The sequence below is a fragment of the Sphaeramia orbicularis genome, chromosome 19, assembly GCF_902148855.1.
Source record: "Sphaeramia orbicularis chromosome 19, fSphaOr1.1, whole genome shotgun sequence".
Taxonomy (NCBI): domain Eukaryota; kingdom Metazoa; phylum Chordata; class Actinopteri; order Kurtiformes; family Apogonidae; genus Sphaeramia; species Sphaeramia orbicularis.
Genome location: NC_043975.1, coordinates 341,383 through 361,741, shown reverse-complemented (window position 1 = coordinate 361,741; position 20,359 = coordinate 341,383). Strand labels below are relative to the sequence as shown.

Below are 20,359 nucleotides of genomic sequence, written 5' to 3'. Positions count from 1 at the left end.
TTCTTGTCTAACAAATAACAATTGATATACACTCAAACATGTTAGTGCAGATCAGGTTTATCAAGAACAGTAAAGTTACAGTAATGATCTGAATTACAGTGTATGGGATGGTGCATAAGTGTCCACTGTGTTGGCTGATATGGAACTAAAACAACAAAACCCATTAATATACAAGAGAACAGCTGGAGAAGAACTGTCCACTGGAGCGGACAGTGCATGAAAGGGTTAAAATATGTTACATGTTAAAATATGATGCTGCATTGTGCTACAATATGATGATAGTTAAAATGTAGTAAAAGTTTGTTAAAATATACATTAAAAATGTTGAAATGTAACTAAAATGTGGTTAAAATCTGATTAAGCAGTGGTTAAAATGTATAAAATATGAGTAAAATGTGGCTCAAATGTATTAAACTAGTTCTTAAATACACAAAAACCTTATTAAAATGTCACTGAAAATGTTAAAATGTAAATTGTAGCCAGTAAGAAATCTGATACAAGGAAATGGTTAAAAGTAGAACCACCCAGTATTGATGAATGGATTGGAATTGTCTGAGATTTATGTTATGGAGAAGATATCCTTTTCCTTCAGAGTTGAAAAAGAAAAAAATTATAATATCTGGTCCAAATGGACTGAGTAAGTAAAACCAATCAGATCTGATTTCATTTGATTGTATTTGTGCTTTGTGTGAATCTATCTGCTTTTATGCAAGGTTGTGATTGTGTGAGGTGGTGCGCTCCCCTGTTCTGTTTTTTGTATTAATGTTTCAACTGTAATTAGTAGTCCATAAAAAGAAATTATGGAAGGACAATATGGATATAATCAAAACTTTCTGTATCCATCCTACTGTGTTTTCTTGAATGATTAGAGCTGTGATTGGTGTATGTGATGGACATTTGCCTTTCTAATAAAAAGATAATTTAAAAAAAAATGTGAATTGTACTTTAATACAACTACAGTTTAAGTTCAAATATGTTTTACGTGAACATCTGATTAAAATGTGACTTGAACAGCGGTGGAAGGACAGTGTGTGTACTTTTACTTCAGTCGCTCATGTACAGTTCTGTAAACACTAACACTGTTCTTCTGCTTCCCAGATTATGTCTGTACTGGATAAATGTAGATCTGCTCCAGAGGTTGAACAGGTTGGATCAGTTGTAGATTTGCAGTTCTAGTCTAATATTTCACTCCCTGTTCTGAAATGAAAAGCGTTGGACATGAGGCGAGTGTGAAAACGACTGTAAACAAGTGGAAATTGAGTTTTATTTGACTCTGGTTGTGGCGGCGTTCGGCCGACAGGCGGAACGGCTGCATCTACGACTATTAATAACACTCAAACTGTATTTATTCATCTGCAGCGATGGCAAACACACACACGGCGTGGCCTCTCTGCCTCGGCGAAGGCGGAGAACGCCATGAATATTTAACACTCGACAAAGCTCTCTGTCAGAAACACTGACATCACACAGCGGCTGCTCTGTCAGTTTAATGTGTGTGTGTGTTTAGAACATGTATCTGTAGGTTGGAGTGAATAAAACATGGCTCGGCCTGTCACTCTGCATGCGGTACTAACAGCGCTCAGGTTACCCCCCCACCCCAAACCCCCCCATGAAGCTGACGCTAATGTGTGTCTATTTGTGCGTATGCAGGCGGTTGTGTTGTTTTCAGTGAAACTCATTTGCTCAGACATTAGATACTGTCATGGGTTCAGTGTAAAGGTCCATTTCATACAGTAAATGTAGAGAACAGCAGAATTCTCCTCTAACCCTCTAAAACAGGGGTCAAACCCATTTTAGTTCAGGTTCCACATTCAGACCAATGTGACCTAAAGTGAGTCAAACCAGTAAAATAATAACAGAATAACCCATAAATACATTACATACTGTTGTTTTAGTGCAGAAAAAGAACATTTCATAATGAAAATGTTTACATCTACAAACAGTCCTTTAAAAAAATGTAAACAACCATGAAGACCCTGAAATTTACTGAGGAAAATAAGTGCAATTTTGACAATGTCATGCCTCCGTTTATCATTGACACATGTTCATTAAAACTTACAGATCATAGTGGATCTACAAATACACTAAACATTTAATAACAGGCAGAATATTGGTACAATTACACTGATTTTTCTTAAGGCATTTCAGGTTGTTCATATTATTCCAATTTTTTTGTCAAAGGATAGTTTGTAAATGTAAATATTTTCAGGTAATTTGACTTTTTTTACACTGAAACAAAGAGATAAGTTTTTAGTTGTCCTTATTTATAGGTTATTCTGTTATTGTTTTGCTGGTCTGATCCACCTTAGATCATACTGGTCTGAATGCGGAACCGGAACCAAAATTATTTTAACACCAATGACTGTTAATGTACATTTGCACACTATGTATATAATACTTAAATTTAAACCAATATTTATATTAAAAAGTCATATAAAAAGCCTTTTTTTAATTTCTTCTCTTCATTTTGTTATATTTTATGTTTCACAAGTGCACATTTTCTGTTTTCTGTCTTCCCTGCACTTTAATTTTGTATTTGCTGCTGTCAACTGTGCATTTCTCCACGGTGGGATCAATAACGTCTAACTTAATCTAATCTTATCTTAATATCTTCAGTGTCATTTTTGCATTTCATAAATTCCTCCCACAGGACAAATTGGACCCTTTGGCAGTCGGTTTTGGCCCTTGGGCCGTACGTTTAACAGAAGCATGGAATGACAGCAATGACCAAACTAGTGAGATGTTTATGACAGAAATGTGTGTGAACCATGAGACTGATGGTGGAGGTAAAACAGACGGTGGTTAAAGGAGGAGGAGGAGTAAAAGGAGGAGCAGCGTTACCTTGAAGCCCGTTGGCGTTGTTGGCGGAGCAGTTGGGAGGAGGCGGCGGAGAGGCGGTCGGCCTGACGACGGGAGCGAAGGCGCTTTTCTGTTTGACGGCGGCCGAAAAGGAGAAGACGCCATGGGAGGAGTTACAGTTGGAGACGGCCATGGTCGGACTGGACGGGACGACTGAAACACAGGCCGGTTTGAACAGCTTTAACAGTGGAGTCATCAATTAAAACTCAATGAATCACTTAAAACTGAAAGGACTGATTAGTAGATTATCTTCAGCTGAAAACGAGTCCAAGACTGAATCTGCTCTGAACTTTTACCACTTTCTTTTCTAAGTATTTTAAGACTGAAGACAACAAGAGATGAAGTGTTTCGGGCTTTCAGTGGAAAAGGTTTATGTTCACCCCATGCATTTGTGATTTACTGTATTAATAATCACTGTTACGTCATAGAACTGTGCCCAGTATTGTTCCATTCTCCAAACCCACGTGCTCCTTCTGTATATTTGTACTTACACACTGCAAAAAAGGAGTGTCAAAAAACAAGACAAAAACACTAAATCTGAGGAAAAAGGTCCTAAAACAAGTGAAATATCTGTCCATGCACCATGATAATGTCACTTGACAAGATTTATTGAATTCAGATTGTTAAATCTAGAAATAAACATATCTACAGATGTATGAACACTTAAAATAAGAAATTAACACTTAAAACAAGATAAATTATCTAACGCTTCTAAATCTAAGATTTTTTTTTATCTTGGTAGGAATCAAATAATTTGTGGTGTATTATCTCGTAGCATAACTGTCTTAACTTTTTTTTTTTTTTGGCCAAAATGTGACTCTCCTAACACTGCTGATTCATTTTATGCAGATACCACAGTTTGATTAAAAATATGACTTAGGTGATTATGCTATGAGGAAACCAGACAGTTACATAATTTGTGTACGATGAAAACAAAAGAAAAATGTGTCAAAACCCACACATATCATGAAGAGAACATCTGTCATCTCTTGTGCTGTGTGAATTTTGATAAAGAAAATGAGTTTAGTCTGAGATCTTCCTCAACAAAATTTAATTCTAAACAATAAAACACTGACATATTTTGGGTTTTATTGGATAAATAAACAAATATTAAAAAAACACTAGAAAAAAAACCCAAAAGGTTCATGATAATCTTTGCTACTGACTGAAAACAGTAGTGGAAAAAAGTACTGCCTGCATTTGTGATTTATTACAGTAAGAATCCCTGTTCAGTCATTAGACTGTGCCCAGACCGTTCCATTAAACCCACAGGGTCCTTCTGCACATGCTCAGTTCCATCAAGGTCCAAACTGGATGTTTCAGCTGATAATGAAACGCATCCAGGACATGACATGTTCAAACTGTCAACAGTTTAGTTTGATTAGTTAGTTTAGTTTTGGTCATGTGCATTTGTGTCTGATGTCGCCACACCTTTAGAAACACGAAGATTTTTCAGCAAATATTTTATGATAAAATCTGAGATTGTGTAAAACTGTTGGGGTGTACGAAACGTTTTTTTTTTTTTTTCGCTACTGCATTTAGTCTCATTCTGAAGGTGTTCAACAGTTCAGAGACTTCATGGTCTCATTTTATGTTTCCAGATGTGTCACACATTCACCATTGTGGACCCATGTGGACCACATCAGGCCAGTCCAGGACCAGCACCCTCCTCTGCCTCACCAGGTCTTTGGAAAGCGGTTGTACATGGTCTGGTTGAAACCTGCATGGATGTCATGGTCTTGAAGCAGCATATGTTGGTCTAAAACCTCAGTGACCTTTGACCCTGGCTACTGGTCTTGTTGCTGGTACCACTCTGGATGGTCTGCTGAGTCCTGGTTCATCCCAGATGAACCAGAATCCAGAGAAGTCCACACCAGGTCTGGACTCAGTTAGCATCCAGCTTCATTTTGGATCACTGGTTGGTTCTTTACATCTGTACCTCTGTGTTCTAGATCTGGACTAAGGTTCTTCACTGCAACCCTGATCCATGTGGTTTAATCAGGTCTAGATGGACAATGGTTCTGGTTCAATGTCGTTTAAAGGATCAGTAAAGGCTTGAACCCTTTACACCCTGAAATCCATCCAGATCTGAACCCTTTTCAAAGATCTAAACCCAGATCCTTTCTCTGTCCTCCCTGCTGGAGGACTGGACCTTCCACTGTGTTCTGTTTGTTCTGCTTCGAGTAAACACACTGTAGTACTATTTGCAGTATAGTTGTAGTAGTTCTAGTATTTACCTTGATACTTACTGCCGTAGGGCGAGTTTGCAGACGACCCGTTCAGGAATCCCGGAGACGTCGCCACTCCGAGGTTTGGCATGCCGGTGTTTCCGTAGCCGTTCATACTGTTGCTAACAGTGTTGCCATAGTTACTCTGTTGGGGGGTGGAGCTTGGGACATACCCCCGCGGCGACACGCTGCTGGTGTTACGGCTGTAGCCAACTGTAAAACGACAACGTCTACCGGTTAGAACATCAATACGCTACAGCTTCGAAACAACTATTTCAAGTTCAAGTTTATTCGTCATGTGCATTCAGGTACAATAACCATGGCAATGAAACACAGTGTGCCCTGGCTCTCTGTCCGCCCAATATTGAAAAATAAATACACAAGTAACAATAACAATCACAGCAACAATAAAAATACTTAACAATAAATAGCACTAGCCCTCCTACTGTAATGTACAAACACTAAATAAATAAATACAATTATGAAAACTGAAAGTCAGGCAGCAGGTTCCCAGCTACCTAGCTAGCTATTTGATTTACTCATATAAAACTTATGCAATGACCGCCCACACATACAATACTTCCTGCGATCAGCAGCTGAGCATCATGGGTAAACTGTTTGCATTTATTTCTATTTAAATGATGCTCAGTGTTTGGATGTTTCTAATAGTGTCCAGGATTTTATTTATTTCATCTGCAGATGGTACCAGGCCTTTATTAGCAGGAGGTTTGTATCAGAGCCAGGCCTTTATTTGCAATTTTTTCCCTTTAATAAGTAAAAATGGTCCAGTTTAGTTCGAAACACCCCTTTCATCTGCTAAAAGTTATGCAATGACCGCCCACACATACAACACTTCCTTAACTCTAAGAAAACTAAATCTAGTTTGTCGCTAAAACAAAGCTTTAATTGTATAAATGTTGGTGTTTCTGTGGCGCTTCTATTTTCTGTTGAGTGATAAAGACACACACCTGCAGTGACCGACATCAGAGAATAACATTGAGTGCAACAAACTATTAAAAACTATTGAATTAAATTTGCAAATCTGATCATTGGGTTAAACACTGGGCCAGAACATCTGTTTACAGCTGTGAAACAGTGACTGGTGCCAGGAATCATGGGTATTGTAGTTTTTAAGTAGTAAGCTGAGAGGTCTGTTCTGTTCTGAATCCTCTCCTTGTGTTTTCAGCTTCAGTGTTGTCCTCCTCCTACTCCTCGTACCTTGTGTCGTCTCAGAGACGTTAACAGCTAGCTGCCCGCTGAAGGAGTTAACTCCCATCATGCCATGGGAGGCAGTGTTGCCTAGCGATGGGATCTGGTTGTGATTCCTGGGAACGCTGTAGAGAGCCTCTGCGATGTCGGCTGCTCGCTTCAGGATGATCTCCTACAGACGGAAAAACACAAAAGGGATGGACGTACGTGAGTACAAATACTTCATTGTTGCACTTTAACAGGGTTTTCAGTATCAGTACTTTGCTTGACTGTTTAATATTTCCATTTATTTTCAAAATATGCTTTAGTTTTAATGCATTTGACACTGATTATCCATTTGTTTTTTCACTATACAGCTGCAGTTCTACTTTGTGTTCATATATGTATATGACCTATAGAGTTTTTATTACTATTTTTTTTTTTTTTTACATTATTTGCTGATTTCTGACACTTTATCCTGTTGCTGTTTTAATCAGTAAATTTCTCCTTTGTGGGATCAACAAAACTTCATCTTATCTTATAACATCAAGACTGATTTCAACTTGAATGAAACACCTAGAAAAGACCATTCCCTTGGTGAAAATCACATTCAACAATTACAACAATGTGAAACCAGTGTAAAAGATGAACTTGTACTGAGGGAACCTGAACTGTTGTGTGATGTTTGTGTGGTAGTTGATCACATACTCTGTGGTGTATTATTACTACAGTTGAATTTACATTGGTTTACCTCTGCTCTCTGCTCAAGGTTACTCTTTCATTTCCAACCGGTGTGTGTCTAATGTGTGTGTGTTTGGCGTGATTAACTGGCGTGTGGAGAAGCGTGTCGGAGACCGAGTCAGGGGATGAAGCAGTGAATATGAAGCAGCTCCCCTCCTCCAGCGGGCTTCTACGGCTGGCAGCTGAGCATCATGGGTAAATTGTTTCTATTCATTTCTATTTAAATAATGATCAGTGTTTGAATTTCCCCTAATAGTGTCCAGGCTTTTATTTATTTCATGTGCAGACGGTACCAGGCCTTTAGTAGAAGGAAGTGTGTACTAGAGCCAGGCCTTTACTCGCAATTCCGTAAAAATGGTACAATTTAGTACGAAACATTAATTTGATCTGCACACTCCCTCACCTCCTTAACTCTTAGAAAACTAAATCACTCTAGTTCATCGCTGAAACAGAGCTTTAATTGTGTAAATGTTGATGTTTCTGTACTGCATTTTTTTTTTTTTTTTTAATAATTAAGACACACACCTGCAGTGACCGACATCGGAGAGTAACATTGAGAGCAAAAAACTATTAAAAATGTCATTATTATACTGCTGAATGTACTGAATTAAATTTGCAGAATTGAGCATTGGGTTAAATTACAAGTACAACATATGATAGACATTAGAAGTTTGTCACATTATTGTGTAAATGGCCTGTATTTGAGAGTCCATTTTGAGTCTATTATTACATATTACAGACTCAAAATCTAACACATTTTTTGATTTTATTTAAGGAAATGCTATAATCTAAATGTAAAGACAATGAGGTCATGAATAAATAAACTATGTATATGGATTTGGTGGAGGCCTCCGAAGCCCCTGACCCACAGGTTGGGAATGTTATGATGTGGTGCTATACAGTCACAGAAAAAATTATTGGACCATCCAAAGTCATCAAAAACAATGGTTCTGCAATCCAGTCCTAACTCCTGTGTGTGTCATGTGACTAAAACAGACAGAACAGAAAACATGGAATGAATGAAAGCACTGTTTTTGTCAGTACAATGACACAGATACTGATGGAAAAACTGAGGTGATTTTGGTTTTTATCAAGAAAACATGTTAAATGGATAGATATCAGCTCTGAAATTAAACGACTATGAGATATTTTTGTTCTCATTATATTTGTCCAAACAAATGGACCTTTAGTTGGACCAGGCATTAAAATGAACAAGAAACTGAAGAAAACAAGGGTGGGTGAAGAATTTTTTCCACGACTGTATAAATAAAATTTGATTTGATTTTAATTTTGCTTTTAATTTATTGGACCCGGGGTTACTATAGTTACTGAAAACTATAGATATTAAAACTAACAGCCACATGAAGCAAAATGGACAACACATTAAGTATATATACACTCAACAAAAATATAAACGCACCACTTTTGTTTTTGCTCCCATTTGTCATGAGCTGAACTCAAAGATCTAAAACTTTTTCTGTGTACACACAAGGTTTATTTCTCTCAAATATTGTTCACAAATCTGTCTAAATTTGTGTTAGTGAACACTTCTTCTTTGCTGAGATAATCCATCCACCTCACAGGTGTGGCATATCAAGATGCTGATTAGACAGCAGGATTTTTGCACAGGTGTGCCTTAGGCTGGCCACAATAAAAGGCCACTCCAAAATGTGCAGTTTTATCACACAGCACAATACCACAGATGTCACAAGTTTTGAGGGAATGTGCACTGGTCATGTGACTTCAGGAATCTCCACCAGAGCTTCTGCCTGTGAATTGAATGTTCATTTCTCTACCATAAGCCATCTCCAAAGCTGTTTCAGAGAATTCATGAAGAAGACTGTGCGTGGAAAATGGTGGTCACACCAAATACTGACTGGTTTTCTGACCCCCCTGGACCACCAAATACAGTAAAAATGCACATTTTAGAGTGGCCTTTTATTGTGGCCAGCCTAAGTCACACCTGTGCAATAATCCTGCTGTCTAATCAGCATCTTGATATGCCACACCTGTGAGGTGGATGGATTATCTCAGCAAAGGACAAAGGAGAAGTGCTCACTAACACAGATTTAGACAAATTTATGAACAATATTTGAGAGAAATAGGCCTTTTGTGTACGTAGAAAAAGTTTTAGATCTTTGAGTTCAGCTCATGAAAAATGGGAGCAAAAACAAAAGTGGTGCGTTTATATTTTTGTTGAGTGTAATTACAAGAGACTAACACTAAAACTTAATTTTTCTTAACAAGCTGCTTGTAAAATTTGTAAAACTACATCGAACTAAACTGAAAACAAAAACCAAACAGAAAGATTTGCGAACCATAAGAACTTTTGCCAACTACATGAACTTCAGAGTGAAGCAGAGCGATCAGGTGAGGACGTTACCTGGTTGTTATGAGGCATCCCATAGAGCGCCTCCACCAGGTCAGCTGCTCTCTTCAACAACACCTCCTACACACCATAGAAGAAGAGGAGGAGGAAGTCAGGAGAACGGTACCATAGTCGACTTAACACTAAAAAAGTATCACACCTGAAGAAAGAAGGAAGAGTTTAGTGGGTTTGTTTTTGTCTGTGTGTAGTTGCTATGGTGATTCCCACAACTTTTATCAGGTGACATCATCCACTCTAAGGCGGCGCAGGGCATATTAGAAATAGACACAAAAAAACCATCAAACTTTGGTTTTTTTTCATAAATCAACGGTGAGTTTACTAGAAAATTTGTAGAAAAATTCTTGCTTGTGAATTTCTCCTCAAAAATGTCGGACAGTTCTTATAGTTAACAAGAGAAAGATTCATTAAACTAATAGGGATAACAACATAGTGTATCCTTAACTGGTTACTATGGTGATTCCCACCACGTTATCTGTGGTTACTATGGAGATTCCCACCACGTTATCTGTAGTTACTATGGTGATTCCCACCACGTTATCTGTGGTTACTATGGTGATTCTCACCACGTTATCTGTGGTTACTATGGTGATTCCCACCACGTTATCTGTAGTTACTATGGTGATTCCCACCACGTTATCTGTGGTTACTATGGTGATTCCCACCACGTTATCTGTGGTTTCTGTGGTTATTCCCACCACGTTGTCTGTGGTTACTATGGTGATTCCCACCACGTTGTCTGTGGTTACTATGGTGATTCCCACCACGTTATCTGTGGTTACTATGGTGATTCCCACCATGTTATCTGTGGTTACTATGGAGATTCCCACCACGTTATCTGTGGTTACTATGGAGATTCCCACCACGTTATCTGTGGTTACTATGAAGATTCCCACCACGTTATCTGTGGTTACTATGGAGATTCCCACCACTAACACACAACAATAAATACTCATAAATCAGACCTAAACACAAAAAAGCTGTCAAGTTAAAGAGCAATTGCATACATACTGGACTAGATATATCCAAACACTGATTAGTCTGGTGAAAGGTTTAAAGTTTGAACCAAGTTTTTATGTTTAAGTATGAAGCAACGAGTGGGTTTGATCATTTTCATCGTGTCTTCTCATTGAATAATTGGGACATTTTTTCCAGAGCTTTTAACCCAATTTTTGATCCAATACTTCATCATATTACAAAGAAAACATATACAGCATCACTTGTTTTTAAATGATACTCTGTTTGGATCCAGGTCTTCATTTACGTCACCTTCAGATGGTACCAGGCCTGTATTAGAAGGTTTGTATTAGAGCCAGGCCTTTAATTCTAATTTCTTCTCTATAATAAGTAGAACTGGTCCAATTTATTGTGAAACCTGATGTTTCGAAGGTATGCACTCTCATTGCCCACAGTGGACAGGACTCAGTCATCAGTTAAACACAGCTTTTATTGTGTAAATGTTGTTGCTCCTCTGGTACATGCATTCTTTTGAGAATGACTAATACACACACCTGCAGTGACCGACACCAGCCCCTATCTTCTAGAACAACAAAGTGTTCAAATATGAGGATTATATTGTAGAATGTGTTGAAATGTTTAAGGCTTGAACCATATTTCTATGTTTAAATCTGATGAAGTGACGCAGCTCCAAAGGGTTGTGGGTTTGATTATTTTCATCTCATCTTCCTACTGGAGTAAATGGGATATTTTGTCCTCAGCTTTTCTGCAAATTCTGGTCCAATAGTTGCTCATATTGGGACAAAATGTTATGCGGCGTCATATCTGATTTCCAGATTGCTGTGTAATTTGTGGGATGAGAATCACTGCTGGATATGTGACAAAGAAGAATACTGTAAAGTAACCATAGAGTAATATCGAGCACCTCAAAAAACCTTTAGAAAATCCGCACTATCCCTTTAAAACGCGACAGACAGATGAGCAGACGGACAGACAGAGTGTTGGAGGACTGAGGGGGCGGGGTTAATTGAAAACCCTCCTGAAGAAGTTTGTAATGAAAAGCAGCAGATTAACAGAGAGAGTGTTTAATTAAGATAAAGGCTAAATGAAGCATTGTTCTGCCACCGCCTGATTACACACTCACACGCAGACACACACACACACACACGCGCACACACACACACACACACAAACACTGCGAGCCTCTTTAACATTAAACCACTTCACTTCAATGAGCTGTGAGCGTTAAAACACCGGCCGACAAACAGCGCAGTGGCTCTGAGTGCGTTCTCTGAGGTGTAACTGAGCTCCGATTAGAAGAAAAAAAGGCTTTAAAACCTCCCACAAACACACAACTTCAGCTGCACCCACAGTTCCTATGGGTCGGGCTGTGGAACACTTATCGGTTTAACGCACCAGTCCGAAGGCTGGGCCACAAAACAACAACCGGCTGCATTAGGGTTTCATATCAGAACATACAGTTTTACTTAATTTACTTTATCCTGTTCACGCTCCGTTAAAACACTTAATTTCACTTGTATATTGTGATGTTCAACTACAAATAACTGTCTTTTGGATCAGTTTACTGTTTTTATCTTGTCTTGTTACGTATCATTTTACCCTGTTTTCATCCTGTTGCGACTTTAAATAGATACTTTATTTACAGGAAAGTGTCAAAGAAGAAACTGGAACAAATACTAAGGCCCAATCCCATATCACCCCTTGGCCCCTCCCCCTTCATTTTGCGTGTTCATGTGAAGGGGTAGGGGTGTCCCGATTCTCGATGAGTTGGAGGGGAGGAGCTAAGGGGGAGGGGCCTACAAATCCAGACTCAAAACTCCCCACTTCAGAGTAGCCTACCCACCCTAAGTTTTACTCTCCATTTTACACCTTAATTTCTATGTATCGTAATTATTCTTTTATCTGTTTGTTTACTTCTTTGTATTTTATGCATTTTCTGTTTTATCTTGTTGTACAATGTCCTTGGGTGTCCCGAAAGGCCCTTACAAATGACATTTACTATTATTATTATTATTATTATTATTATTATTACTATTATTATTATTATTATTATTACTATTATTACTATTATTATTATTATTTAATGGAGGGGTATGAGAAAACTCTCATAATTCTGTTCGAATCATTGGCAAGATGGAGGTAAACACAGCTAAAAAGTGCAGCAGTGATGAAAGAAACACACAAATGTACGGATTTTCTTTGTAAACAACTTAAAATCATTTGATCGTCCGTTTAATGCTATTTCAATGTGTTATAGATCGCATTCCTGCAGTTTGGGATTGATAGTCATAAATAAATGACCAAAGCCCATGAAACTTGTGTTTATAGCATCATTGATGACTGATGATGATGTCACAGGTCTGGAAGGGTTGAACCATTTCAGAGGACAGTGTTTCAACTACTAACCCTTGCAACTCCGTTTCAAGGGGTAGTGCCAAGTGCAAGGGCCAAGTGGGAGGGGTAAGAGGGAGGGGCTAAAGTGTGAACTGGGATTGGGCCTAAGAAACCAACGGTAGAATATGACAAGAGTTCCCGACTAACACAGAAATCCACTATATGGACAAAAGTCTGCGGACCCATTGAATCCAGGTGTTTCTTTTCTAACAGGGGTCTGAAATAAAACAATAATGACTAATGTCAGAATAGAGTTTTATATTATATATATGTTTTCATATAGGGACAGCAGATGAAAAGTAGTTATTTTTACAAATTCTGGCATATTTACATCGGTGTATTTCTTATACGGCAGTGTTCATAAATGTGCACGGACCCTATTAAATAAACCACTAAAATAAAGTAAATAAATATTGCAGTGAGTTACTTAAATGCCATATAATTTCTGTTTGGTACTGATTATATTTTAGTTCAATAAGTGTCTAAATGGTTGTGGTTGACTGTTAAATGTCCGTTTTATTAACATTAAGCAGATTTAAGGAAAATAATCAAACCCACTGTTAATGAAGCTAAATTACTTTGTCAGACTTGAACTCAGAAACATGATTTAAACTAAACATTTCACCATCATTCAGACTTTACTGGTGTTCATACATTCATATCTAGTCCAGTATTTATTAAATCAAATGTTTTGATGCTTGTTTTTTCATCCGGTTCTGTTTTATGAGCGCATTAAACAAATTTTCAAAGAATTTTTAAACAAAATGTAACTTTTAACACATTAACTTGGATCTAAACTAATAAAGTAAAATTACCTTCGTGGTTCTTCTTCACTTTTCTTTCCATAACCTTTCCTTCTTCCTTTTTATTTTTCTTGCATCTTCTTTCCTTTTGTTTTTATAATTACACCTTACTGTTTCTTTTCTCTCATTTTTTCCATTTCATTTTGTTTCTTTTCACCAGTTTTTTTTCCATCTTCCTCTTCTACATTCTTTTAATTTTTTCTCTCTATATATATTCTAACTTTTCCATATTTCATTGGGTTTTCTTTAACCTGTTTGTATATTTCTGTTGTTTCCTTCCTTATTTGCTTTTCTCTTCTTCCTTTTCTTTCATTTTTGTCTTTCTCTATCATCTCCTTTTTCTTTCATTCATTCTTCTTTATCATATTTTATTTGTTTTTCTCTAACCAAATAAACATTTCCTTCCTTCTTCCTTTTAGCCTGTCATCTTTTCTTGCACATTCTCTTTATGTTTTTAATGTCTTTCTTTTTCTTCCATCTGTTTTCATTTCCTTCCTCCTTCCCTTTTTGTCTGTCTCTTCTATCATTTTCTTTTCCTGAACATTTTTTTTTATCTTTCTAACGTCTTTCTTTTTCCTTTCATCCATTTTCATTTCCTTCGGTTTTTTTCCTTTTTCCTGCTGTTTTTCCCACACCTTCTTCTTCTTCTTTTTTTTCCCTCTCCCCTTTCCTTCCCGAGTCTCCACATCATCAAATACAATTCTCCGATAACAGGAAAATCTTATGATCTGTGATTTACAGCCGCTCCTCAACACCACTCGCCGTGAGCTCATGACTGATAAAGCCGACACTCGGAGGCAGAGGGAAGTCATTTGTGTGAAGTAGCGTTCGTTTCGTCTTTAATCTGCTCGTTTATGCAGAGCGACGTTCAACCGCGGAGATTTATTCGCGCGCACACAGTGTTTATAGTGACAAATGAAAGCCTTATTATTACAAGTGTTTCTTTGTTACGCGCTGAGATGACAAGCACCTCTCTCCGTCTCCCACACACATTAACAAGGTTACCACGGCGATAGAGCTGGAGGTTGGGATGTCATCGCTGAGGAGGAAACCAATTATTCTGTTAAACCCAGATGAACACACACACACACACACACACACACACACACACACTGGGTTTAAGCCTTAGCAGCAGGAAATGAACCTGGAACATCATCATGAATAAAATCACATCAGAACAGATCGATGACACGAGGACGAGGCTGCGTTCACACACTATGATGACCCGGTTTGTTATTGGTTAACCTCCATTACTGTCATTTAATAGTTAAAATAAAGGACAAACTGGGCCAAAAGCAGAATTCAGTGGATTCAAGGCCGTTTGATGCTAATGCTACTGCGATCTTGTGAGTAAAAGTTTCTGAAAAAAGGGTACAGCCAGGGTCATTTTACGTTCTATAAAGTACATTTTTTGACAACGTACTCTCAAGCTGTCACTGGTAATTTCTGTTTCTGAATAAAGAACAAATGGAATCAAAGCCGTTTGATGCTAATGCTAATGTAATCTTATGATCAAACGTATCAGAAAAAGGGTACAGCTCACATCATTTTTTGTTCTATTAAGTGCAGTGTTTGACGACGAATCCAAAAGCTGCAGGTCAATCAATCAAGGACAAACTGGGCCAAAGGAAGAATTCAATGGAATCAAAGTATTTGATGCTAATGCTAATGTTACTGCAATCTTCTGAGGTAAAAGTATCAGAAAAAGGCTACGGCTGGCATCACTTTACGTTCAATAAAGTACAAATTTTGACGACGTACCCAAAAGCTGTAGGTGATAAGAAGTTCTGTTTCTGAATAAAGGACAAACTGAGCCAAAAGCAGAATTCAATACAATCGAAGCCGTATGATGCTAATGCTACTGCAATCCTATGAGTAAAAGTTTCAGAAAAAAAGATAGTCAGGGTCATTTTACATTATATTATCTACAATTTTTGATGACGTACGTGATAAGAAGTTTCTGTTTCTGAATAAAACACAGAGCCAAAAGCAGAGTTCAACAGAATCCAAGTCATCTGATGCTAATGCTAATGCTGTAACAAGTACAAGTATCAGAAAAAGGGTACAGCTGAAGTCAAATTTATGTTTTATTAAGAACAATTTTTGACGACAAACCCAAAAGCTGTAGGTGATAACAAGTTCTGTTTAAGGACAAACTGAGCCAAAAGCAGAATTCAGTAGAGTCGAAGCCGTTTGATGCTAATGCCAATGCAACTGCAATCTTATAAGTAAAGGTTTCCGAAAAAAAAAAGGGTAAAGCCGGGGTCGTTTTACCTTTTATAATGTACCATTTTTGACAACGTACCCAAAAGCTGTTTGTGGTAATTTCTATTTCTGAATAAAGGAAAAACAGAATCAAAGCTGTTTGATGCTAATGTTAATGTGAATGTTAACATTACTGCAATCTTATGAGTAAAAGTATCAGAAAAAGTGCAAATTTTTTCTCTACATTTAACCTTTACAAGTCATTTATTATCATTTATTATATTATCCTTTGTATTTTGCATTTTTCAGTGTAAAATCGTGTATTTTCTATATTCAATTCACTGATCATGTAGATGTTAATTATAGCTCAGAATAAATTAAAGGTTCTTATATCAAAACAGTGAAAACTGAAGAAAAAGTGACTTTTATCAGTAAAATCTATCATGAACTGAACATAAACCAAGTGTCTATCCACTGTCATTTCTCAAATTGCATGGGTTTATTAGTTTTTCTACAATTTTGTTCAGTTTGTGGCTTATTTTCTTTATTTATTTTGTTCATTTTATTGATTACTTTCACTGCTTTCATTTTGTTGCCTATATATTTTTTTTTCAATTTTGTTCAGTTTGTGGCTTATTTTGCTCAAGTTACTGACTATTTCATTGGTTTATTATATATTTTTGTTCATTTTATTGATCACTTTGGCTGTTTTTCTACATCTTGTTGCTTATTTTATTCTTTCTTTTATTTTTTTTTTTACTTAATTTTAGTATTTGCCTGTTTTTTCATGATATTTAGGATTTTGTAAAGTTTTTATTTATTTCAGTTATTATTCACCATAAATCCATTGTGTCCATCCACTGCCATTGATCCAACTCCATGTGTTTTACTGGTGAATCAATGTTGTAGAAGATGACGGTGTTTCCACGGTAACTACAGAGCCTCTGAACATCCAAATGGGTCATATCTGACAACTATGAACAGATTAACTGTGTTTTACACCAATTATTTACTTGGATTGATAGAATTAATGGCTCAACAGGTATTAAACTGTTCCAATCAATAGATAACTTAAGTTGATGGTGAATATGTGGGTCATTGCAGGTTAAATTAGAATAAAATGAAAGGGGATTATAGATGAACTGCAGCTTTAACTAGAAAAAAAAAGAACTCCAAAACAGGATGAATGAATGAATGAATGAATGAAAATAGACAAATTGAACCACAAAGGAGCAAATTACAAAGTCTGAGCAATAATTAAGAAATGTCAGACTGGAGACAACCAATCAGCTGATGTATTCTAGATCTGACTACAGCGTGAAGATGATGATGATGATGATGATGACAAACACCATGACCTGAAGTCAGAAGAAGAAGAGATGAAGCATGGACAGAGATGTCGACACTAACAAGAAAAACTAAAACAAGTTATTTTATAAATCAGATAACAGACAGGCTGAGAGTGTGTGTGTGTGTGTGTGTGTGTGTGTGTGTGTGTGTGTGGTTGCAGTTGTGCGTCTGTGTGTGCAGTTGTGTGTAGTTGTGTGTGTGCCAATCTCCTTTCTTGCCACATGGCTGCACTCGCTGATTACCTGATTTGACTGTTTCAACCTCACTGTTTGCCAATGGGCTTTACACACACACTGACTCACACAGTAACACACATTAACACACAACAGTACACACAATAACATACACACACAGAGTGGAGTGAATAAAAGGTGAACCTGTGTGGTTTTCTCTAACAGTGATGAATGTCGTCTCAGTTCATTTACATACAAACAGTCTGAAGTCTATCTCCACTTCTCTGCATGACATCACACCAACACAAGCCTGTGATTGGCTGCAGTGGACGTCAATCACAACTAGGGATGTAATGATTATTGGTATAACAATAAACGGCGGTAAAAATTGCCGACAGTTAGTTTTACCGTTTAAATTCTAATTCTCATGATAACTGTATCTGATTACCACACTTTTAGGGGAAAAAGCGCCGATGTGCAGATCTGCTTTTATGTCAAATATTTGAGTATAGTTTGAATTTATTACAATTTTAATTTTCTATACCTAATATTTGGAACCAATATTCACTTTTAAAGTCTTTGAAAAGGTTCGTTAAGCATCTGTGTGTTATTTATGCAATAAAGTATATACATTTTTCAAATCAGATTTTATATATTTTTTTGTGTTTTCTGTCCTTTTATGTTTTTATAGTAGGTTAAAGTGAAAAAATAATAGACAAATGATATAGATGAAGTTGTGCTGAAAAAACAGATCCCAAACATGGGTATAGTAAACATTTGTTTCTATAGTATATAAAGGCAAAATCAAAAGGACTGAAAAACGGACAAAATAGACTCAGACCACTGAGGGTTAATATTTGAATGTTTCTGACACAGAAGGGACATTGGGACTGTTATTGCATTTGGTTTTTTGGTTGTTTTTTGTTTTGGTTTGGTTTTCCAAAATACAACTTGATTCAGTTATTTCTGTGTGTGTATTGGTACTTTTTGAACATTTTGAGCACAATTTCAACAATACTCCAATAATAATGATAACCGTGATAATTTTGGTCACAATAACCGTGATATGAAACTTTCAGATCGTTATATCCCTACAAACAACAGCCATGAGTTAAACGCTGCTTCGGTACAATTCTGTCAACTAGAGCTGAATAAAATCTGAATGCTTTTGAAACATAAATATGTTTTGTATGAACATTTGTTGATTTGTGTAGCTTCATAAATAAATGCTGTTCCACTGTAACAAAGTGAAACATGAGTATTTTCTAGTTTGACCTGTAAAGACATCAGGCCTGCTTCAAAAAAAATATTAGAGAAACAAGCTGTATTTACAATAATGACAACAGGAAACCCTTTTCTCAACAACCACTTCCACTGAAAATCACCACTGGGCTGATGATGATCTTCTAAGCTGCACACCATCATCACTGGATATTGTGATAGTGAAGAAAAAATACAATGATGATGATTTTTATCAGTTTCTTTTCCATTTGAACTCTAACACTGTACAGGAATGAGTCCACATACTAGACAAAACACCCTTAAACCAGACTAAATCTGTTAAACCAGACTAAAACTGTTAAACTAGACTAAAACTGTTAAACCAGGCAGGAACCATTAAACCACACTAAAACCATTAAACCACACTAAATCTGTTAAACCAGACTAAAACTGTTAAACTAGACTAAAACTGTTAAACCAGGCAGGAACCATTAAACCACACTAAAACCATTAAACCACACTAAATCTGTTAAACCAGACTAAAACTGTTAAACTAGACTAAAACTGTTAAACCAGGCAGGAACCATTAAACTAACTAAAACCATTAAACCACACTAAATCTGTTAAACCACACTAAAACCATTAAACCAGACTAGAGCTGTTAAACCAGACTGGAACCGTTAAACTAGACTGGAACCACTAAACAAGACTAAAACCACTAAACAAGACTAAAACCACTAAACCAGACTAAAACTGTTAAATCAGACTAAAACCCTTAAACCAGACTAAAACCGTTAAACTAGACTGGAACCATGAAACCAGACTAAAACCATTAGACCAAGCGTTTTTTTTCTGACTAAACCTAAGAAAAGCGTAAACTTGTCATTCTAAGACCATCTGTAGAACGATCACATGCACTGAAAAATGTCCCTTAAAGGACACCGTCTACGTCACTGTGAAAGTGTGGACGTTCAATAATGGAATAATATTCTTCTTCAGCTATTATTTAACCAGGAAAGACTCAGTGAGATTAAATATATCTTTTACAAGAGTGGAAAGAGAGTAGTTAAATATATACGACGTTCAATATTAAAGATGCAACAGGATAAAAAATGCAAAAGAAATGAAGATGGTGTAAAAGATGCAACAATGTGACGAGATGATGAAGATTAAAAGGACAGATATGACATCGAAGACCAAAAAAAAAAAAAAGGTGTCAGTGTTTGGGATGAAGCACAAGTGTCCACTGTGTTGGCTGATATGGAACTAAAACAACCAAACCCATGAATATATAAGAGAACAGCTGGAGAACAGATGAACACTGGACTGAACACTAGGCAGGAAAGGGTCAAACACTGATTTTTCTATCAATATTCTGGTTGTTTTTCCTTTAGTCCGCCTGTGTTTGAGGCTGTTTGAGGACAGACGTTCACCTCAGACACTAAATGAACATGTTTCAGACTAAATCAGTCACAGATGCTTCTCTTGGTGTGGATTTAGGTTCAGAACTCTGCGGCTTTTCGCGGATTCCGAGACAGGATGCGATGTTTACATGTGTAAACCCATAACCGGATCAGGATCTGGATACCGGAGTGGCGTGTAAATCCAGTCCTTCATGGATCAGCGGCCTCAGTTCACGTCAAAGCTCCGGGATTATCTGCGGTTATTAGAGTCTGCAGCCGCTCCGCTGCACGCCGAGCACACGGCAGCGTGGGTAATTGAATAAAACCATTACAGATGAATTATTAAAGACGTGGTGGGATGTGGTTTTCATTATGGAGCTAACAGCATGTCAGTTCACATCAGAACACGCGGCGGAAAAACACAGCGAGC

General features: G+C 37.1%; 1 protein-coding gene across 2 annotated transcripts in view; it reads right to left on the bottom strand.

Annotated features, from left to right (window-relative positions):
* The window catches only part of LOC115410671 (transcription factor COE3-like), a 91,524-nt gene that overhangs the window by 3,883 nt on the left and 67,282 nt on the right, over window positions 1-20,359 (bottom strand). The window contains exons 12-15 of one of the 2 annotated variants that reach the window (XM_030122415.1): window positions 9,400-9,465; window positions 6,306-6,468; window positions 5,097-5,300; window positions 2,842-3,012 (exon numbers count right to left, since the gene is read on the bottom strand). In XM_030122415.1, coding sequence (XP_029978275.1) covers window positions 2,842-3,012; window positions 5,097-5,300; window positions 6,306-6,468; window positions 9,400-9,465 — 604 coding nt within the window. The remainder of the gene's footprint in view (window positions 1-2,841; window positions 3,013-5,096; window positions 5,301-6,305; window positions 6,469-9,399; window positions 9,466-20,359) is intronic. The other variant, XM_030122417.1, reaches the window with a different exon arrangement.